A 24,474-nucleotide genomic window follows, 5' to 3' on the forward strand; every position below is an offset into this window, starting at 1 on the left:
AATTCTTCATCTTAAGTATATATACTTTTCATTATTTTATTTCATGTTCTTTTTATATGTATTTATTGATTTATTTATTGATTGATTATTTCGTCTATTTTGTTTGTTTTTCATGTTGTTGTTGTTTTTTTCTTTTTTGAATTATGTTGTTAGAGTATATACGAGTAGTCGGGTTGGATCTGTGCCAATTGCTTTGGTTTAGGAGAGCCGGCGTACCTACATTAGTGGCAGTTGGTAGTATAACAGATATAACAGTATATAACAGATTAAAGTGTTGCAAGATAGAACAGTGAGTCTTTGTGCTATATTGGTGATTAATGTTAAATACATACATACATATCCATACTATATGCTTTCTATGTAGTAGTATGTTTGTATGTATGTATGTATACTATAGCTTAGTATAAAACTTGAGAATATACTTAGAGAGAAAAGTAGTCTATTCAAAATATTTTGTGACAATCATCATCAATCATCAATCATTTAAACTATTAAACGAGCAAGTTATAAAAAACGTGCAACTGATTTTTTGCATTTTGTTTTTGTTTTTGGTTTTTTTTCATTTGCAGTTGGCAAGTTTTAGTCAGCCCTTTTTAGTCAGTTAGTCAATTTCTCCATCATGCTGGAGGCAAGTCACAAGTCAACTGACTAACTCTAAGTTAGATCATCTAAGACATGCCCAAGGAATTTGTATTTGGTTTTGCTTTTGCTTTTTTTGTGTTTAGAGTAAAAAGTTGTAGAAAAGAAATCAGAATTAAAACATGCATTTTCAAGGTGTATTTTGTATTATACATTCATAGAATTGAAGTTAAAGAAATTGAGTATTTTTTGAAAATTTTGTTTTGGTTTTTTTTTTTTTTTTTTTGAACTTTCAATTAAATATATATTTTTTTTGGTAGACATAAAAATGTTTAAGAACAGACGAACCAAACGGACGAGAATATTGAAATATTTTGTTTTTATTTATTAGAGAAAATAGATTAGAAACATATACATATTCAGGAGTCGTTCAATGGCAATAGTAGGGAGGGAGGGGTTTTCGATAATCGATCATCATATATACAAATATACATATATAGTATAGATCGTATATAGTCCGCACTGTGGCTATTTCAACGACTCAACTTGCTACGACGTTTTCTTTTGTTTTCATCTTCTTTTTTTTTTCAGATCCATTTATACAACTTGTCAAAATATTGCTAGAGAACAGGGCCTTCAATTGGGTCAATAGGGTGAAGGGTAAAGGGTATTGTTTATACATATATATTTTACAGTCCGTCTCAAATTCGAATTATGTTAGTATGTCGTGTCTCGTCCTTCAGTAGTAAGAGAATTTGAAAGAGAATTAGACGATTGGCACAGATTACGCGTTTGCAATTGTTTATTGATTAATTGTTTTATGATTTATTCAAAAGGGCTCAAAGTAAGTGAGTAAATGGAAAGTTTCGTAATGAAAAATTCCAAAATACTCGTTTCAGATATTTGCCCTGTTTAATGGTCTCAATTCATTTAAAGTTTTCATATTATTATTTCATTTTCAGTTCAATTTTTCTTCATTTGTTACGTTTTTCTTTTTCTTTTTTGCTTTAGTTTTTATTTTATGGGGTTTTTATTAGTTGATACGATGTTTTTTTTTTTTCTTTTTTTTTTTTTCTTAGTTAGTATTTTTGTTTTTGTTTTTTGTTGTCTTACCCTTGGTCTTGGAATGGCTTTTAATGGTTTTTTAGAGCCCATCTTTTTCATAGCATTATAGTACTTTTTCTGATCTTCTGTCATGAACATTTCTAATGATCCACCTGCTTTTTTCTTTTGCTCATTAAAATTATCAATGATAACACCAATGAACAGATTGAGTGTGAAAAATGATCCAAATATGATGAAGAATACGAAATATAAATACATATAGATGTTCGTTTCACGAATCGGCTGCTTGTCCACCTGTTTTTTTCGATTTTTGATTTTTTAATTTTTTTTTGGAAATTTGTTGCATCATCGTCATCATTATCATCATCATCATCATCATCATTAATGGTTGAGATGCAGATTTAGATTGATTTGATTGGGATATAGATATTTTTTTTTTGTTTTTGGTTGGTGGAATGGATCATTTTTAGTGTTGATCGAAGTGTTGTGGTTGTTGTTGTTGTTGTTGTTTGTGGTGTTTATTGTGTCATTGTTGTGTTGTTGTAGTTCATATAGTTTTTCATTGTTGTTGTTGTTGGTGGTGGTGGTGTTTGGTAAGTATATAAAAAGAGAAAAGTAAATATAGATAAAAATTATTGGATTAATATTAAAAATTTGTTGTTGATGTTAAAGTTTATTTAGCGCATAACCATTAATAAATTGTTATATATGAATAAACTATATATATATAGTTGTATTTGTATGTGAATGTGTAGATGTAATGGATTTGTGTACTAGATTGAACAGATTACCTCTCGTGAATCGATTGCATCGTTCATTATTTGTATCCAGCCTTTGAAGGTGGCCACTTGGAAAAGGCACAGATACGCGTTACCTACATGATCGAAATTCATTGCTGAATTCACCCACGTGTAGTTCTCGCTTTCGCACGCATTGCGATTGGGTATGATCTCGTGGCTGAGCTTCGTGCCGTTAGTGTCTTCGCACTGTCATCGTGGTATCGGGGTGGATTGGATTGGATTGATGGATCGATCGATCGATGGTTTTATTTAATTGAAGAAATGTATGTTTATTTCAAAATTAAATAGGCTTTACTCAATTATACTAGATACATAATAATAATAAGTAGGTTAATTAGAGTTAGTTACTAGAACTGACTAAAACTATATATGTAAGTATGTATATTAGAAGATGCTGTACTAGTTTAGAGAGTCTAAACTAACCACACACATGCGTAATTTTGTATGTGGTTAGATTGTGTATATAAGATTAAGTTAGTTAGTTAGTTAGTTAGTGTATTAGTGTGGCAGCTAATTAGCATGATATTTAGCATTATTCGTTTTTCGAAATTGTTTTTGTTCTTGGCATTTTCGTTCCATTCAATTCATTTATAGTTTACTGATTACTTTTATTTATACATATATGCAAGTATATAAGTATATATTAGTTTAGTATTCGGAATTCAGTGCAAAAGGCCATTTTACTAGAAAATACTAAAGAGTATTATAAGTATATGCAGGTATGTATGTATTTACTATATATGTAATTAATATTAATTGTTAGTTAAAGCATTTGATTTTTGATTTTGCATACTTGTCGCGTGTTTTGGCATATTTTGTTTTTTTTTTTTTTTTTAATTTAATGAGATTATATTCAAACGATTTTTCTGGTTTTCTGTATGTACAAGATAATGCATTATAGCTTTTTCTCTCATTCAACTTGATTTTGACTTTAAATGGACTTTAGTTGGTTTTTCTTGTGTTTTGATTTGAAATCAACTATTTACGAAAAATAGATGCAAAGATACGCATTTGATTCAAGTTTTCCCTTATTTTGGTTTTTTTTCCTTCTTGTTTTCATATTTCGATATATTGATTGAATTTGCTAATTTGTTAAATGCTGCAATAAGTATTAAGAAAAACTAATGCCCAACACATACATACATATGTATTGATATAGCTCTGTGTAACAAGAACAGAAAAAAGTATAAATAAAATTTCACGAAATTCAAATTCAAAAATAAAAGATCAAACGGAAATTTGTTAAAAAAATTTTGAATATAGAGAGGATATGTGGGAATCAAAAAACTATATACACATTTGTATTTGTTTAGCATTAGTTTTTCTTTTCTGTTTTGATTTCTGTATTTGTTTTCTGTTGTTTTTGGTTTTGGTTTTGGTTTTTTTTTTTGAAAAATCATTGGCAACGTACCTTAAAATATTTTCCAGCAAAAAGCTGTACACCCATTATGGCAAAAATTAGCCAAAATATTAGACACACCAATAGCACATTGAAGATGGACGGTATAGCTTGTACCAGCGCATTAACGACGACCTGATATTTTGAATTGTTTTTCAGATATCGATTTCGATTTTGGTTTTGTTTTTTTGATGGTGGATAGAATTTGATTGGTCGTCGTTTTTATTTTTTTAGTTTTTGGTGAAAAAAAGTCGATGAGTTGGTTGGTTGGTTTTTTTTTTTTTTTTCATATATGAGTTCAATGATGATTGTTGTTGTTGTTGTTGTTGGTTTAGTATTTGTTTAAGGGATAGAGAATATAATACAATAAATGCAGAGAGAGAGATAGAGAGAGAGATTTGATTGATTAGACATGTTGGCAATTGAATGTTTTATAAATTTTGTCTTATGTAAGTTGAAAGATGATTGAATATGATTTTTTGGCCCACATATACAGAGACACAAGAGAGAGAGAGAGAGAGAGAGAGAGAAAGGCAGTGTGTGTCATTAATGAATATGTAATGAGACTGTGACTAGTTAGTGACTAGTGTGTGTTTGTGTGGGTGATGTTATGGGAATTTGCTAGATGTGCTCAATGTGTTGTAGATAATAAAAAGCATGCCAAAGTATTTATTTGTTTTTTTTTTTTTATAGTATTAAGCATTCCAAGTTTACATTAACAAATACGCAGCAGTTTAATTTTTTTTTTTTTTTTTTTTTTGTTCGACAAGACAAGAATACAAATACAATCGACTGACAACATTGAACAACAAGTCAATTAAGAACTAATCAAGTAATTTAATAGATTTATATATATGATGTTTAAGAGGTTATATAAGTTTTATTCTAATTGTGAACGATTAACGCATACTTGGTAAACGTTTCTCCTAGTGCTTGGATTTGGTTTGGGCTAACTAAAGGTAGTTGGGCAGGCAAAAAGGCATGCGAAAGGCAGGTAAAAAGGTGGCAGGTGGGTGAAAGAGAGAGGAGAAAGAGCAGGATAGCAAATGCAAAGAATATTTGTGTGGGCAAGAAGAGTTCTCTTGACATTAAGTATCTTAAAAGTTTTCTAATTTTTGTTTTTGATGTACGTATCTATAAATAACTAAGTGGTTAAAATAAGCATGAATAATTCTAAAATTCGATTTACGATTTTAATAGAAAAAAATATATTTTATATGGTTTTTATTTTTATTTTGTGTTATAATCAGAATCTAATCGGGGGATGCAGTAAAACTTTAACAAAATCAAATTAACTGCTGCATTTTATAAATATATAAATATATTTTTAATAATAAATATATGTTTGATAAACTTGATTTAATATATATTTATGTAAGTATTTTTTTTTTGTGTTTGGATTTGACTAAAATACATAATAATAAGTTTTTTAAAGGAATAAGGCTTGATGAGTTTATGGTTTATGTATTTTTGAGAGACAGAGAAAGTGAGAGAGAGAGAGAGAGAGAGAGAGAGTACTATATAGAGAGGGAGAGATAGATAATGAGCGAAAGAGACAGTGTTTGCTCTGGTTGTTTTACTAAATTTTGTTGTTGTTGTTGTTGTTTGATTTGGGATTTGTTTTTAGGCCATTTTGTGAATTAGATTGATATATTTAGTAGGTACGATAACGATATATTGATACTGATAATTGATTACTGATTGATGTTTGGTTGAAAGTTTGTTTTTGTTTGTTGTATATTATATAGGGTAGAGGGGTAGGTGGGGCGGAGGGTGGGTTAAATTTGTTTTGCTTGTTTGTTGTTTGTTGGTTGGTTGATTTTCGATATCGATTGTTTTGTTTTGTTGTATGTATGAAAGTACGTACCCTCATGCCCTGCATACGGGACATGGCACGTAGTGGTCTCAGTGCTCTTAACGTTCGCATAGTCTTGAAGGCTTGAATACCACCAGCTCCAACAAGTGAAGCAACGAAGTTGATAAGCGATACCTAGTTTCGATATAGTTTCGAATAGTGTCAAGTTTAGAACAACAATTTCATATTTTTTTTTTAAAAGAATATATAGTTAGGAATATATATTATGTAGATTTTTTGTTTTGTGTATTAAAGTATTAATAAGTAAAAATGTTTCTTTAGAATATTATATTTTGTTTTTTTTTTTTTTTTGATTGTCTTGTAGTTCAGTTGTTGTCGAGTCGTTTCGGTCAGTTTTTTTTTTTTTATTTTGGTCAAAATTATCGAAATTAGAAAAGTACTATATATTTTGTTGTTGTTGTTGTTTTAATTGATTGTTTTAATTGTTTGTAAATACTGTGTGTTAGTTTTAGACAACAGGGCAATTACTCAAGGCCAAGGGCATACGGGGGGTTGGGTTTGGTTACGGGTCGGACAGATCCTAACAATATATAAAGAGACACTTATATAATTAAATAGATATCTTTGGAATTCTTATGATTATTATAGCAAGGGTTTGTTTTTTTAACACACACATACGCACACACACACACACACACACAGACACAGACACACCAAACAGGCACACACATATAGAAACGACAAGTTAGGCGAATAAATTTTCTTATTAATTTAATCCTATATAGAAAAGTATATTGTTCTTATAATGTATAAGGTATATAATAGTTTAAACTCTTAATCAACATTAATAAGGTATGCCTATTTCTTCTGACAAAAATACATACACATACATAAATAGATAGATAGTTAGATATATAGATAGATAATATAGGAGAGGAGATATGAGTAACAGATAGATATATAGTAGTCGGGTTGGAACACACACATACACACGACGTAACAGAAACAGTAACAATACAAAGGGATGTTTAGACGAGACGAGCATTGGTAGTTGGATACATTAAACACTATTAATTACTGAGATTAACACGGGTAACAAAGAGATTGAAGTTACAATTGATTGGATTGGGCTCAAAAAAATCGTAAGAGGAGACCCGCCAAGCCAAGTTCGGGCTTAAATGAGAGAGACAGAGAGAGAGAGAGAGAGAGTGGGTTGCTGCAAAATGGACCCTGTTCGATCCTAAAGTAAGGAATGGGCATTTGTATTGGGCGTCAAGGAGCTGTAAAGGATACTTCCAAGTGGTGTCTTGGTCATCGTTAGAGTTGTCCCAGTTACTGGCGTTGTATATTTTGTCAAAAATTTACTTTGTGGACTTGGTGTTGAGGCCAAGAGGAAGTTTGGTGAAATTTGATTCAATGATTTGAGGTACTCTGTTATACATACGTCCTTTTTAGGCCCTACAACTGTTTGTTTGCTATGGCCGCACAGAAGCTCCACAATGGACGAATCTGGCATGCATACACCAGAGAGTTCAATGGAGAAAATGGCGAAATGGCGAAAAATGCTTGAGAGAGGGGGGGATCAACTAGTTTACGTTACGTTACTAGATCAATAGTTATTATATATGTATATAGTTTCTGTTTTGTTATTATTTACACATTTGTAATTATTAAAATTGGTTTTTTTTTTTGTTGGTTTTTTTTTTTGTTTAAGCTGTTCTTTCTTTGGTTTTTGTGGTGTATGCATTACCTTTTGGTCTATTGTGTAGACGTGCGACCTTATCACTAGGTTGGTTTTAGATCGTTTTGATTTGTGGATTTTGGACTTGTCTTTATATTGACACATTTTTGCTCAAACTTTGCTGCCGGACTCGATTTGAATTGGTTGGTAAATAGATTGTTTAATTGGCGTGAGAAGATATCACGCGAATAGTTCATACATTTGCTTTGTATAATTTTTTATATTTTGTATAGAATCCTAACTCAGACCAAGCTATTTGCATGCGGCTTGATTTAAAGTAAAACACTGCCACCACTGCGTATGAGCAATTTGTCAAATGTTGTTTGACAACTCCATTTTGTATGCATTAATTTGTTGTTGTTATTGTTGTTGTTTTGGTAGATATATAGATATAGTACTACATCGAAGAATACAATAGTGGTGGTGCACAGTTCCTTTACAATTACATATATGTATGTATATATATATAGAACACGGTTATATGTATGTATATACATATTGTATATACATATGTATAAATAGATAGAATTTGGTGCCGCTAAGAATTAAGGGTCATGGGTTTTTGCAGCAGGTCTCAACCGAAGAGGATTCGATTAATAGTTGTTGTGAATTCAAATGGATTTTCGGGGAGGTAAAGGGAATTGATAAGGCTCGGGTTAATTTTCTACGATATTTGTATATATATGTATAAGAAGTAATAAGCTAAATTGAAAACTAATCGAGGAAAAGGGGCACTAACGATTGGGGGTGTTGACGGGAAGAAGAAAGGAGCACCTAGCTCGCTTTTACTTTTGAATACCAAACTACATTTTATTCTAGATTTAAATAAATCAACTAAATATCTATAAATATGTATGTATATGTATGTAGTAGGTACGTATTCATGTTGTTATTTACTTTATACTTAAACTATACTATTAACACTAAAAGTACACATACATATGTATGTATGTAGGAGTAGTAATACAACTATTATGACTAACTTGATTCAATCACAACATGTTTTATATATCAGTTTTAAAGCGTATGTATTTGTATGTATTTATATACAATGTATATATACCATAGAATATATATATCTGTATTACGATCAATATAAAATATACAAAGCTCAAGCGCCAGATTATAATATAGAAACTTGAACCAACTTTCACTTTATCTCTGCTTACAATATCTAAGCATTTGACTTTCAACATATGTAGCACAGTTTTTGATGATTTTAATAATTAAAAACTTAAATAATTGTATACAGTGGAAAAACAAAAACAAAAATTGAACAAATATGTCTTTAAACTTATCGGTATAGAATGGCTTTAACATTTCTACAGATTGATCCCCCGACCCACTGAAATATGCTCCAATTTAAGCACTGCCTTATCGATGCAGATGCGATTTTTGCTGCGAAATATTCAACAAAGATACAAAATATCGATTAACACACATACATACATACATACATAAGTATTGAGCGGAAATTTATTGATATATGCACACACATACACACATACAACATACAATAGTGGTAGTAAAAGTAGTAGTAGTAGTAGTAATAGTAGCGTTAGAACTTGTTCCCAAGGGCCCAGCTAACTTCCTTTGTGCCAAAGTATTATACATACATAAATTTTTGCAGATTTATATTTGATACTCTTTCCTCACTTACAGGGATCAAAGTGCAAAGATTGATCCTATACTAGCAAATGTAAAAAAACCTATTTGTTTTCGAAGTATTGTTCCTGTAAAAAGCTATCTGATGCTGTGTTCTGATCAGGCTCAATACGAGATATACAACGTTTTCAATATATACAGTTTAGTTAGAAGTTCGAGTTGATCCAAACGGACAGACAGGCAATTAAACGTCACCATATAAACTCAAGAATATATAGGAATATGTCCTTTATAAATGCTGCGATTTATGCGTTAATATACTACCAAGTAGTAAGCAATAGCGAAAGTGGTATAGGTAGTAGTATTAGTTGAAGTAGTAGTAGAAGTAGTAGAGGTAGTATAGGTAGTATAAGTAGTAAAGGTAGTAGAATTAGTAGATGTAGTAGTCGAAGTAGTAGAGGTAGTATAAGTAGTAGAGGAAGTAGAGGTAGTAGGAGTAGTAGAAACAGAAGAAGTAGTAGAAGTTGTCGAAGTAGTAGAAGTTGTCGAAATATAGACAAGTGGTAGTAATAGTAGTAGTATTTTATGTTGGTCGTAGGTTATTAGCTGTAGTCGAAGGAGTACAAGTGGGATAAGTAGTAGAATCAGTTAAAGTATTAAAAGGAGCAAAAACAGTAAAAATAGTAGAGTTATTAAAAGAACTAGTAATAGTCCAAAGAGTCCTAGTAGTATAAGAACTATTTGTTGCTGTAATCTTCCTATGCAGTCAATTTAAGTGAGAAGAAGAGAGAGAAAGAGAGGAAATTGAAGATCGACTCACACATATGTATACATACATACGTAAATATGTATGTAAGGATTGAACGAATAACAGAGACTCACACACACACACACACACACACACACACATGTTTGTATATACATTTGCATGACATGTATGTGGGTACATATGTATGTACATACATATACATATGATGAATGCAAGTAGATTCGTTTATAGTTTTAGTCCACTAGTTTAACAAGAATGTATGTTACAGAGAGCTCCACATTTGCTAGTTGCTATTTGTTTTCGCAGTTAGTTAGTATAACAAGCCACATCAAATCGCACTTGTTAAAATAGATAGTTACAACATTTAATGATAATTGAAGTATGTATGTGTGCTCTCCACTGAACCACACACCCACACACATACACACGCTCTCGCACACATACATACGTATAGGCACATATAAATTGATATGTTATAGGCACACAAACAGCATATAGAAAACAACAGAGATTTATATATATATATATAGAGAAAGAGAGAGAGAGAGGAAGAGATGTAGTAGTATACACACTCACACACACACACACACACACACACAAATAAATATAGAGATCGAGATATAGAGTGACAGAGATCGAGAAAGAAAGAGCGCACTACTTACTTTCATACCCTCCCAACGCGAAACGGCTCGCAATGGCCTCAACGCTCGCAGCGTACGCATCGAGCGGAAGGCGGGCACATCATCGGCACCGGACCAAACGGCGGCCAAATTAATTAGCGACAGCTAAACGACCAATCAGAATTCAGAATTCAGAATATACAACTTGAAGAACTCACAGAAAAACTCACAAAACTCAAAAAAAAAAAAAAAAAAAAGGCTTAATTTTGCATGGATTTTATGGTTTATATGTATATATGCGAATTGCAAAGTAATTAACTAGGCTTATTTATAATGCTAAACTATATGTATATATAAGATATATGTATATCGGGTATTTGATATGTATATGAGGATATAAAACTACCAATAACTATGCTAAAATTGTTTATTAGCTAATGGTTATCTATCTGCAAAATATGGACAATGGGGACGGACCGGATTGATTGAAATCGGAAAGGTACGGAACGGTATTGGATCTAGATCTAGACGGATCTAGTGAGTGAAAATTATGAAAAAATCATAAACTTGTTGGGCACAATAAGCATCTTTTTAAGCCTGTTGCATACTTTTAGGCTTAAAAGTCACCCCATTGGGTACAGTGCATTTCAAAAGTGTCTCAATTGCCTACAAAAGAGAATAGAATTTCATCAATTTTTACATTCTTAGATCCATCATTGACATTGGAAACTGAGATTAACCGGATTACAATGATCATGTAGCTATACAGGGGAGGTATTAGCGGATTATTTGTTTTATATTTTTGTTTGGTTTTTGTTTATGTAAGTATGTATCTCAGATTACAGATATAGTACAACAGATACATTATAATACATTGGAAACGATACAAATTGAAACTGAAAATCTCAGTATAAAATCATATTCAGCATTTAAGTCATGGTCCTTTGGCATCTTCGGTTCAAAATGTTTGCAGTACAGTCAGTTAGTTAGTTAGTCAGTTTAGTTAGTGTAATTGGTCGATTTCGTTAACATAAAAGTCGAATTCTATAAAAATTCTCTACATATATTTGTAGTATGTTAATTAGGTATTATTATTTTATATATATATATAATATTGTTTTTTGTATTGGATTTTATATACATGGCTAACGGTTTAACTTACCATGACAATAACGAAATCGAGCCAGCACCATGCATTCGTAAAATACACTTTAAAGCCGAGCGCCAACCACTTGATTAACATTTCCAAGAAGAATATAACCGTGAATATTCTGTCCATATAGTATAAAATATCCTGCAGTATGGGTCTTTGTGGCAGATGTACATCTTCTAATGCCTATTTATGGTTTTTTTTTTTTTTTTTTTTTTTTTCAGACAGAGACAGCAATCATCATCATCATCATCGTCGATTTGGAGTTGGAATGAAGTTTTGGTTATAGAAAAGTTTATAATAGAAATCGAAATACATTTTATATACATATATAATCCGTATACATATATATATAGATATAGATATATATATATATATGCATAAAGATGTTGTTAATAACATTGTTTTTTTTTTTGTTGGCAAGGTGTATTAATTATTTGTAGTGTAGTGTAATATATATATTTTTTAAGATATCTAGAAGCAATATAAGAAGCTAAATTTAATTATGTTGTTAGGTTTTTTTTTCTCTTTTGATTTTGTTTTGTTGAGCTACCGCTTTAATGGTAGTTTTCACAGTTTTTTTTTTCACTTAATATTAAAATATTTATTGTTTTTGTTTTTGTTTTTTTTTTTTTTTTTTTTTTTTGGTTTTAGTTTTGCAAGAATATAGGCAATATTTTGTGTTCATAGTTTACACTTCTTTTTGTCACGGACAAATCAAAGTCAAACGCAATTAAAGAAAAATTTTCAAAGAAATTGAAGACAAAATTCTTGAAATGATATTACGCAATAAAATGCGTCTAACACTAATTAGTAACAGATATACACACACAATACAATACTATTTAAATGGCAAAAATAGAGATACCCTAAACATTTGTTTTTGTTTTTTTTTGTACTGGGCCAACAGATTGGGCCCTAGACACAGATCGTTTGACTGAAATGTGCCTGGGCCCAAATGTGGCCAACAATAGTCTACCAAATAGCTATGTAGTTAGTAAGTATAATAACAAAAAAGAGGAAAAAAAACCATAAAACTCAGATTGAAAATCAAATTTGATTTCAAGAAATTCTAGTTCCAATGATGGCAAATTGTTGCAAAGCCAAAGCTAGTTTGTTTTTGTTGAAGCATTAAGCAGATTTGCCATCAGTGGCTTAAATAATCAATAATAAAATATATAAAAGAGTTCATTTAATCGAAACCTAGCTAAGCTAATCTAAGCTGAACTAGCCAAGTATAGTAAGTATATACTTATATGTATATAAATCATAATAACTAAGGAAACTCAAAATCAAATTATTTATATATAAAGGCCTAGAAAAATGAAGCAATCAACTTTGGTAAAGTTTAAGCAAGGCTACGTTTAATTCATAAAATTAGTTTGGTGAAATATTCAACGGGGGTTTTTTTTTTTTTGCTGTCAAATTTTAACAAAACTTTTTGCAAGTTGCCCTTTTTGGATTAATGATTTTGAATTGTGATCTGATTTGGATTTTGGCCAAAAAAGGCAAATTGCAAATTATGGATTGTGTTTTTCGTTTCAAATGGTTGTTCAAATGGTATTTGGTATTTTTTTTTGTTATTTTTTTTTTGTTAATTTTTGAATGTTGGACTTACCAAAGCTAAGCTACTCATTAAAATCATAGTGATAACAGCTGTTTCAAAATATTTATTTTCAATTAATTGAAAAGTTTTCAGTCGTAAATTGCCCCATCCTTGCCAGAACGGCGAATCTTCGTCACCGGCTAAGATTGGAAATTTCTTATAGTATGAATCGGGGCAGCAATCAGCTGGATACTCGTCCAATATATCCTCGTCGTGTGCATGTATTATAATATCACCATCGAGGGGGCCCTCCTCGCATTCGCCCTCCTCGTCTAATTCCTCATCGAGACCTAAATCCTCTTTACTGGCATCACGCTTCTCCTCGCCCTCCATCGTTTCGGCGCTACCCTTGTGGCTCTCGTCCTTGAATGGTCGATTCTTATGGCTACCATATGAGTTAATGCTGGCAGTGTCGTCGTCCTGTAAGGACAAACCTCTATGGTTTAGCTCGTGTTCCAGTCTATTGTCTTGGTGGTTAATTGAGTTGCCAATCATCTGTATGGTCATTCATATATATATAGTTGATAGATACATATATATATTTTTTTTTCGTTTTTTGTTTTGTTTTTTTTTGTTTTGGATATATTGCAACAATATGTATGTATATTTGGAACACGATTTCAGTTCAAGAGTTTTCGGGTTCAGTTGGTTTGGTTGGTTGGTTAGTTGGATTGGTTAGTTGAGTTTTTTTTTTGGTTTTTGGTTTTTTTTTTGGTTTTTTGTTGATCGGGTGGAATACACACACACACACACATAACAGTACATATTATAGACAGTTATATGTAATCAGAAAGAAAACAAATCAAGGAATGAAATAAAAGAAACGAATGAAACGAATGTAAATCAATTTGTTGTTGTTTGTAGAGTTGTAGTTAAGAAATTAGTTAGCAATTACAATATAAGTAGTAAGCAATGAGGTATATTAGGTATTTAATTACTAAACATTAAAAGGGGGTTGGGGGATGGGGGATATAGAAAATCCAACCAAAAACAATCAAAATGGGGTGGAGGGGAGGGGGAAAACAAACCAATATGAAAAACCCAGAAAATCAAAAAGTTATATCAATGTGATCATGTTTGTATCTAGTAAGTAGTATGTATGGACAAAATGAAATCCAGAATCAACAAAACAAACAGAAAACAAGAACGAAAAGGTAAAATAAAATAAACGAGAGATAATATCGAAAGATATTGTGTTGAAAATTACCGTTGCGTTTTTTAAATATTTGGATTTCTTCGGCTTATTGTTCTTCATATCGCCATGTATCGTGAACTCCATGCCATCGCCAATGGCCACCTCCAGTTGGGTTTGCTCCTTGAGGCCGATGCCCTTTTTAATTAGACCATCGGCGAGTATTTCGTCGTGGGCCAATTCCAGTTCGTTATCGCCGTGTTCTGCAGATATACAACGACAAACGCCTTTGCCTTTCGTATCCGATATTCGATATATATATATTTTTTCATATATATACATATATGTATATATAATATATATATATATATATACATATAGATGTGTGTGTGTTGATATATTACATGAATATATATATATATATATACATATATGCAAATGACGAATTTGATTGGAATTTTTTTTTTGGTTGAAATTATAAAACGAAACGAGTTCATACAAAGCAGTTGCCGTTCGCATTAAAGTTGTTGTTGTTGTTATATTTGTTGTTGGTTGTTGGTTGGTTCATATTGACATATATATATATATATAAATATAAATATATATATATTATTTATATATGTATATATACAGATGCAGTATATATAGTTTGGATTATTATTAGAATCGATAGATTCAATCGTTGGTTCGTTACGTTGGCCAATCGAATGCGATTATGGATTTCGATTTGTTTTTTGATTTTTGGTTATTTTTTTTTTTTTTTTTTTTGGTTCGGATGTTTTTGATTTGTTTTGAGATTTTTAATGGAAAAAGAATACAAGATAAATAAAATATATGTATTACAATCAATATACATATTCAGTTTCGAATTGGGTTTCGGGTTTCGATAACGACACATACACATACACATACACACACACACACACACACACACACACACACACATATACACACGCACATACACACACACATACACAAAATATATTTTGGGAGACACAACACAACAGCTAACAACGCATATCGCCAAATGCAATGCGAATTATTTAATATACATACTAAGTATATATATGTATATAAATATATGAATATGAATGTATGATTGAGCTATTTAAATATTAAATTAAACAACTGAAAACACATCAAATAGTAACGAATCGTTTCATGCAAAGACAACAAAATATGATGTCCATTAATGTCTATATCTAATGTGGAATTTATTATGAAATACTAGAGCTAAGGATCAAAGATCGAAATCGATAAGTGCCCAATTACGGACTATGGGGCCACAATACTAATAGGGACACTTTCTGATGGTTCTGAATGGCGTGTCCTTTCAATAATATGATAGTTTGCTCTTTCGTAGTGATTCTAAGATCACATGCAGGACTTAATGGACAATCTTTGTTCCAAACCCAAAGCATAAGTTGTGTTCAAACGGAAATTAGAAGATCACTTTCCAATGTGAAAATGGTCTGAATTCATTTCAAGTTTTGTTTCCTAGCTCCTAGCTAGCATGAATAACAATGACAAATTTGGTCCAGAAGAGGATTAATAGGTATGCCTGCTAAGGGCTTCCTATATACATATGTATCAAAATTTCTAAAAATCAGAAGATTATATAGCAGAAATTTCTTTATTTCTTTAGTGGATATATATGGATAGGAACCGATTTGGTGTCTTTGCATGTTAAAAACAAAAACTAATTACTGAAATTGTGAACAATGAATGGGAAAAAAGAATGCACTACAATGTAAATTACATACATAGTTAATATAGTTATACAAACAGTAAATGAAAATTTTTAACAACACAAAACACAATAAACAATAGGATTGAAAGGATAAAGACTACAATTCTATGAAGGATCTAATCCACTGTTTTACTTTCAATTTATATAAGATTTTTGTTTGATTTTGTCATTTGTTTTGCAATGGGAATCTATGTAGTTATTATCGATTTTGACTTTTTATAATTCGTATTTTTGGTTTTGTTAATGACAGAGCTAGACTATTATATGTATATACTTATGTATTTATATACTAAAGTTAAGATACATATGGAAATGGAATTCGTACTTCTTTGTTCTGAGGGTTTTAAATGAATGTAAAATGTACAAAGGGATGCTAAATTTTGTTTACAAACGAAGTGGGAAAGGGGGTAGATACATACATACATATATATATATACATACATATATATATAAAAATACATACATATATATATATATATACATAGATAGAGAGTGAAAGAGAGAGACAGAAAGGGGGAAACGAGAGAGAGAGAGAGTTGGTTGATATGGCAAATGGAATATTGTTAATTAGCTAAATTGAAATTGAAAGTAAATTGAATTTAAACAACGATTGGGAAAGAGGTTGAGATGTGAATAAAACTAGATTTTGATTTAATATTGTTATTAAAACTATGGTTTACACAACGGTAAAAGAATGTTACATACTAAGTAGCTAATGCTATGTATGTATGTATGTATGTAATTAACATTAATGATTAAATTTGTTTTCTAATTGGAACAGGGATTGGTTTTTTGGTTGGCACACAGTTGATAGAACAACAACAATTATGTTGAAATCGAACGGAAACCGAAAATCAGAAGAAATAGCTACAAAATCGAATTGATTGAAATTGATTGAAAAGTTGTTTTTTTCATTTTTTGGTTTGGGTAATTTGTTTTCGAATATCAATATTAATGTATTATTCAGTTTCTAAGCTAACTAAGTTGTTATAATACGAAAATAATTGTTGCCAAATTTGTAGCTAAGAAAACGTTTTTAATCATTTCGTTTTGTTTTACATAATACGAATAGGAAATAGATTATATATATAGAGTATAGTATACGAACTCGGGTTTGAATTTGATTTGTTTCGGGGGGAAATTTGCAATTGCCAATTCGTTTGAGGCCAATTCGTTAATTTTTGGTTTGTTGTTTGGTTCTTTTGATATAACTGAAGTTAACGTTAACGTATTTATCATATACGAGTATACGAATATATATTGAGAGTTAAATGTATTTATTTTAATATATGTATATATAATTCGAGATAAAAACAAGTGGATAAAAACCTTCGCTCCAAATCCAACTGATCTGGTTGGTCCTCTCACCTGATGGTTGATCACTTATTTGATTTGTCAATTTGTTACGTATTAACTTGAAACACCCAGCAACATTACGTTTAACCCAACTCTTAAAACGGCCAATACGATTAAAGGCCTCGGCAATTTTGTTGGTATCATTATCGGCAGTCGGTGCTGATAGACTAGATGAGCCAAAATTGGACAAAAGCAAGGCTAAGAAGAGGTTAAGTACCTGTATTTCAAAACGATATCAATTAGAATAAGCATGGATCAATAACTCCAATCAATTTTAGTTTCATACTTACCACAAGATTGCCGATAACAACGGTGGCCAAAAAGAATGGAATGCATGAGACATCACCCACATACATGCAATCCCACATGGATTCAATCCATTCACCACATAGCACTCGGAACACGATCATAAAGCTGTGCATGAAATCGGTGAAGTTCCATCGTGGCAGATCGCCATCCGGAAAGCGATCTTTGTGATCTGATTATATGGAATAGACAAGTAAAACATGTAGAAGACCACAAACACATTGTATTAATAATAAATAATAATATTTTCTATGGTATAGTTCGGTCTGTGTATCTGTTTGGGTTAAAGTTCGTTTAAATTCATTTCATATTCGGTGTTTTTCTTCTATTTTCTTTTTTTTTTGGTTTTCTTTGTTTAAAGCCACTTTTTAAAAGCAAGTGCAAAAAGTTTGTTCAGCGCAATTTGCATTGGCATTGGCACAATTCACAAAACAGTGTTGTAAAATGGTATATAAAACAAATTATAATCAAAAATCGAACAGTTTGCTCTCTCTTAAGCCACAAAAATGTGTAGCTAATTGTTATTGTGTTTCTAAGTTTTAAAAATAAAAAAATTGATTAAAAAAGAGAGATTGAGAATAAAAATTGTTAAAATTGTTAGGTAGGATGTGAAAGAGACACTTGCAATTATAGAGTATTAGTAGTAATAATGGTAGATAATTCTGCAGTCAATGGCTGCAAGTACTTACAGAGACAGAAAGGACGAGAGCAAGACCGAGACCGGAATCGAGTCAAATAAAGTTTGTTTAAATTTCCTTTTTTTTTAGATTTATTATAACGGATTTAAAGACTGTCTTAGCCATTTAATAGAATTTGAAATATTTAATTCTTAATCAACTTTAACAGACGCGATTTATTGATCATGTCGATGGGGGTAGAAGGTCTGCGAAATGCTTACTAAATGGACAGGACCGCTCAAATCTCAACGGACTTTTATCGAAACCAATTTTTAAAGAGTGTGAAAACTTAAACTATGAGGTTTGGTGATTGAAAACAGTGAAACATATAATAATAATAACATACGAAACACAAAAGGTACAAAGATTTCAAATAGTAAGGCTCGAGATCATTAAATGGAGCAAACAGAGATGATTTCGCTTGACATCTTTAAGGCTTAAACTAGTTGGGAATTGCAACTAGCTGAAGCGAAAAGAGGTGTACAGCTTACACATTATGTATTGACACACCTAGAGATGACACATCTCTAGTATGTGTATCGATATATGTCTGTGTAGGCTTATGATCGTTTAGCACTATCAAAACTCTTAACGTGAAATGCGAAATATGGGTTTGTGGGTTTAACACAACGAACTTTTAAACGAAACATACAAATTACATTGAATATATGTAAATATCGAGAAGATAATAAATTAAGGTTAACACACATCGATCATAATTAATCACAATATGATGATTAAAAATTCACACCAAATACAAATATATCGAAGTATGCGGAGTGTGTGCTGTCAATAATTGTGTGAGTGAGTGTTAGAGTATATTCATTTCACTTTCTTATTGTTGTTATTGTTGTTGTTGCTGTTGTTTTTAGTTTTGAGTTTTGTCGATCTCGTATGTATTATTGAACTTACCGTGATAATTCTTTCCAAACAGTTGCATTCCCATCACGGCAAAGATGAAGATGATAATGCAAAGTACAAATGTCAGATTACCCAAAGCGCCCATTGTGCGTCCCATAATCGAAATGAGTAAATTGAGTGTTGGCCATGACTTTGCCAATTTGAATACACGCAGCTGCATTCAATTCAATTGTTTTGCAAGTTTTTGTAAATATGTTTGTTTAGGGTTTTATTCAAAAATTTCATTCAGAGGATAATTGCGTCGTATCGAATCGTTTTGGTTTTTGATTTTAGTTAAGCCGGGCAAAGCATAGGAAATATATTAAAATGACAAAAAAGTAGATACAAATTGAAAAGGTTTTCGTTTTTAAAATCAAGCAGCATTGTTAATGGTAAAGTTAATTGGATTCTCTTGTGCCTAAGACTTAAATGATAGACTAGTTTAATATGCCTAGTTTTAGTTATATATACTATAGGTTCATACATATATGCAAGTCTATATTTCATTTATCGTTTAGCGATTCCTTTCGAATTTAGCCAGTTAGTGTTTTTGTGGTAGTAGTAGTAGTAGAAGAAGAGGAAGAAGTTTAAGCAGCACATTCGTAATGTATATATTTATTTGTATAAAGAAAAAAATGTTATAAAAAAAAAAAAATAACCGTGCCCAAAAGCGTTTGCCATTTCTTTTTTTTTTTCGTCTATTCCCAATTGTATTTTTTTGGCTAAGTATTTGAAACAGGAATATAAACAAAATATTGCATACATACACATACATATATCAGATATCTAAGCATATATGTATATGTATGTACATATGTATGCATAGCTCTCTATTAGATATTATCATTAAAATAAAACAAAAAAGGAAATCATTTCGTTAGTAGTGAAAAAATTGTAAGGGTTGGCAGATTTTTGGTTTTTTTTTTTTTTAGTGGTTAAAAGTGATTAAGATTTTGTTGGTTCTTGTTGTTGTAATAAGTAGTTCTGGTTATTGTTGTTGGTTGCTGTTCTTTTTGTTATTATTGTTGTTGTTGTTGTTGGTCAGAGCCCGTATACCTGTGTAGTTTTTGCCAAAGAGCTGCATGCCCATTACAGCAAATATGAAGATTATAATGCATAAGACGAACGTCAGATTGCCCAGAGCGCCGACCGTTCGGCCCATAATCGATATGAGTAAATTTAAAGTTGGCCACGATTTGGCTAATTTGAAAACACGCAGCTGCAAGAGGGGAAACGGGGGACGGTGGGGAGGGGTATTATGGAAGAAGATTGGAGGAGATATTCACATATTTGTTATGTATGTATATGTTTGGATTTTGATTGTTAAACGCGTTAGTTAGATTTGTATTGTACATTATAAGGATACAACTTAAGTCTAGACTATAAACTTAACTGAAATCTACCAATAAAGAATCTCAATGTTAAATGTATATACATAGAGCTGAATTCTGACATGGTATAGAATGTTTAGATATGACGCTCTTACCAAACGAAATGAACGCAAAACGGATAGACCTTGAACACCCTCGAGACCCAGCTCTAGCAATGAGAGCGCCACAATGATGAAATCGAAAATGTTCCAGCCTTCTTGGAAATAATATTTGGGACTCATTGCGCATAGTTTCATGGTCGCCTCAATGGCAAAAGTGGCCGTAAAGAACTATTCAAATATCCAAGTAAGTAATTTGTTAGACATGCATACCAATTGTACTCACGTAGTTGCCACTCTTGAGAACACGTTCCATTTCTTTGTTCATATCGTGATGATCCATGGCCATGAACATTGTGTTCACCACAATGCACAATGTGATGAAGAGCTCAACGAATGGATCAAAGACGATTAGTGAGACCCATTCCTGAAATTTCAACCAAACCCAGCAACAGTCCCACACACAAAACACATCGATGCCCTTTAGTATCGCTTCGAGTGCCTTATCCTTAAATGTTGGCCCATCTTCGTCATCGTCCTCTGTTGGAAAATAGTAAACGGAGACTGAACCATACAAAAATTTGTTATTAGTTGTGATTTGACCAACTTTGACTCAGCCAGATTTTTGGTTTTACTATATTCTTTTGCTTTTTTTTTTCCGTTTTTCTCTTTTTCCTTTTTTATTTATTTAATCTCTTTTTTTTTAAATTTGTCTTTTACTTTTTAAACGAAGCTTGCTTTGCATTGGATATCATTCGTTAAGGTTCTTTGCTTGCTGTTTTTTTTTTTGTTTTGTGGCTTTTGTGTGTTAAGTTTTTAATTTGAAATTCTTTCTTCTCAATATGTAAACGATTTAATCAATACAAATGTTTTCTAACTATTATTAAATGGTGCTAACAAGAAAGGAACAAAAAGAAGAATTACAAAACAGAGAGAAAGATATATATAGAGAGGCTTGATTTGCATTTAAAAATTAAGGTGAAAAATACAAATTGTCTGCAATTGATCTACTGGCTCCTCTTCAATGTCTTCGACTGGGTCAATAGTTTGCTTGTTTGCATGTTTGTGAGTATCTACTGGCAATGAGTTGAATGAATTTCTATATAAAAATTTACCAACTTGTTTGATTTGAGTTTTCTGGCAAGCTATTAGCTTTTGGCTTTCTAGCATGAAAGGAGATATAAATATTGTATAACCGATATACATAGCTTTAACTTGATAGTGAGAATGGATCACAACTAGAACTTGACTGATCGATGAAAGATCTGATATGTATATCCGATGTATGTATGTATGCTAATCTATTGAACTAACAAAACTAAAGTATTGTATTCACAGGAGACCTTTCTGTTCATTGATTGTAGAGGTTCGAGTTCTTCAGTTGAATAGAGGGTGTTATAAGATTGGTCAGACATTTCTAATGCAGAAAAGGTGACATTTCCTAGTTCATAAAGTATACAAAGTCGTTACCTTCATTTCGGTTTGTTCATGATCTAGATTGTATTCGAAATAAACACATTCGACTCAAAAGTCCACCTGTTGATACAATGCTTTAGTTAACTAACTACTCGAATGTGTGTATGCAGATACAATAGATTTGGCTAACTAAAGAATACTTGACATCCAAACTATGGTAACTTTAGTTACATTTAATTTCAGTTAATTGAAGAAAGTTGGCCAAGATATAGACGTGGCAGACGGGGAGGAAGAACAAAAGCTTTCCATATCGAATTGTCATCCAATACAAATTTGAAGCGTTCATTTTAAATAAATGCAAGTAAATAGATTTTAATTTGTTTTTTTAGTTATTTTGTATACTACATATGTACATACATAAAGATATATACACATATGTACATATATACATACATACATATGTGTACATACATATACATATCTAAGTATATGTCATATGTCTATGTATGTATGTACTATTTCACTTGACGATTGTTTAAATTCTAGTTAATTATAGATGAATAATAATTTAACTATATCATTGTACGTTTTTCTTTGTGTTGTCGGTGGTGGTTGTGGTTGTGGTTGTAGTGGTGGTGGCAGTGGTGGTGGTGGTGGTTGTGGTTGTGGCAGTGGTGGTGATATGTATGTAGTATGTATATTTGTGTTGTTAGACTATAGAAAAAACTTTTCTACAAACAATAAAAAAAACAAAGAAAAGGAAATGAAACAAATAAAGAGAGATATATAGAGAGCAAATAGAATTTAAGCATGCTATTTAATTGATTTAATTATTATGAAATATATGTAGGATTGATTAATTACAAACTTTGCTACTAATAGTAACCGAAGAGCTGAAATGCACTTTTCAAAATTTCAAACTACGACAATATTGATTAGGATTCTTAACAAAGTAATTAATTATAAATTTCTACGTAACAGACATGCTGCAAAAGGAGGGAAGGAAAATAAACGGCAACGGAATAAAAAAAAAAAGGATAAGAAAGGCAAGAAAACTAGAGGCAATAAGTCAAAAAATATAAGAGACTGCAAATTTGTTGTTTTCAATTGAGCCCATTTCTGTCTTCAGCTTTAACTACTATCCGTGTGTGTGTGTGTGTGTCTTGTGTACTGTTAGGCACGGCAGCAATGTGCTGTGAGCAGCAGCATAAAATGTCTCTCTGTGTGTAATTGTGTGTGTTTTGGGTGTAAAGCAGATCTATAGAAAGAGAAACCCATAAGTTATACTTTTTGTTGCCTACTATTTGGGGCAAGAGAAATTGTTCGTATCTGTGAGTGTGTGTGTTGCGTATGCTTGTGTGTGTGTGTGTCTGTGTAACTATTTAAGTATCTGTGAGTGAGTTAAGTGATAAACTGTCGCTTGCTGGTTTGCGTTTTGTTTTTCTTTTTTGGAAAAAATTATTTTGGCTTTTTTTTTTTAACTTTTTGTTTTTTTTTTTTTTTTTTTTGTTTTTGGCTTTCTTCTGTTAGCATCAAATGGCAATTAAATAAAATGGACGAGTCAAAGAAGTCATTCATTTGAGTATATATAGGTATATTTATATATATATATATAAATGTATAAATGTATGTTTATATCAATGAAAGGACAATAAGAAACAAACAAAAATGAAATGCAAAAGTGATTAGACAACAATTTAAAACAAAATATATATTAAAGGGAAATTTTTTTTGTTTATTAATTTGATGCACAGGCTCTAAATGCTCCACATGCAGCAAATACAAAAAAACACAAAAATAGAAACTCAAAATTCAAACCGAAATGTAAATTCATTATCAATGTTATTTATCATTATCATCATCATCTTCATCACACATGGCATAATATTTACATAAAAAAATGCTCAACAGAGAAGACAAAACAATTGAATTAAGAAAATATGAAAATTATGGAAACGCATAAAAATTCGAATTGACAATAAAGATATGTTTGTTTGTATGTATATAAGAAGAGAGTTAAAGTTAGGAGTTCAGAGCTTGGGACAGACAGTTGTCATTGTCATTGGCTCTATGCAAAATGTACAAAAATGAAACAGTATGCATAAACATACTATAAAGTATGCAATTTTTATATGTTTATGTACTATGTATGTATATGTATAGATGCAAAATATATATCGATCAATGGTTAATATTCGAATTGTTAATTGTTGTTGTTGTTGTTTTTTTTTCGGTTTGAACAAAATGATAGTTAGCCTTGGGTTAAGATCAAGTGACTTACCACCTCGATCGCTAGCTCGACTATGCCGACCTGCGGCTTGTTCAATTATATCATTCAGAACCATAACATCTGAAACA

At 31.3% G+C, this 24,474-nt stretch overlaps 1 protein-coding gene across 50 annotated transcripts in view; it reads right to left on the reverse strand.

Annotated features, from left to right (window-relative positions):
• Positions 1 to 24,474, reverse strand: part of para (paralytic) — a 71,720-nt gene that overhangs the window by 14,158 nt on the left and 33,088 nt on the right. For 7 of the 50 annotated variants that reach the window (XM_068297454.1, XM_068297335.1, XM_068297327.1 and 4 more), the window contains 13 exons: positions 24,398 to 24,466; positions 20,987 to 21,264; positions 20,758 to 20,931; positions 19,284 to 19,446; positions 17,679 to 17,866; positions 17,362 to 17,605; positions 14,358 to 14,575; positions 13,163 to 13,645; positions 11,557 to 11,730; positions 5,711 to 5,833; positions 3,856 to 3,978; positions 2,436 to 2,630; positions 1,693 to 1,938 (listed from right to left, as the gene is read on the reverse strand). In XM_068297454.1, the coding sequence (XP_068153555.1) occupies positions 1,693 to 1,938; positions 2,436 to 2,630; positions 3,856 to 3,978; positions 5,711 to 5,833; positions 11,557 to 11,730; positions 13,163 to 13,645; positions 14,358 to 14,575; positions 17,362 to 17,605; positions 17,679 to 17,866; positions 19,284 to 19,446; positions 20,758 to 20,931; positions 20,987 to 21,264; positions 24,398 to 24,466 (2,678 nt within the window). Of the gene's footprint in view, positions 1 to 1,692; positions 1,939 to 2,435; positions 2,631 to 3,855; positions 3,979 to 5,710; positions 5,834 to 10,436; positions 10,560 to 11,556; positions 11,731 to 13,162; positions 13,646 to 14,357; positions 14,576 to 17,361; positions 17,606 to 17,678; positions 17,867 to 19,283; positions 19,447 to 20,757; positions 20,932 to 20,986; positions 21,265 to 24,397; positions 24,467 to 24,474 lie in introns of all 50 variants that reach the window. The other 43 variants (XM_068297583.1, XM_068297438.1, XM_068297524.1 and 40 more) reach the window with 15 other exon arrangements.

The sequence above is a fragment of the Drosophila tropicalis genome, unplaced genomic scaffold, assembly GCF_018151085.1.
Source record: "Drosophila tropicalis isolate 14030-0801.00 unplaced genomic scaffold, ASM1815108v1 contig_158, whole genome shotgun sequence".
NCBI classification, from domain to species: domain Eukaryota; kingdom Metazoa; phylum Arthropoda; class Insecta; order Diptera; family Drosophilidae; genus Drosophila; species Drosophila tropicalis.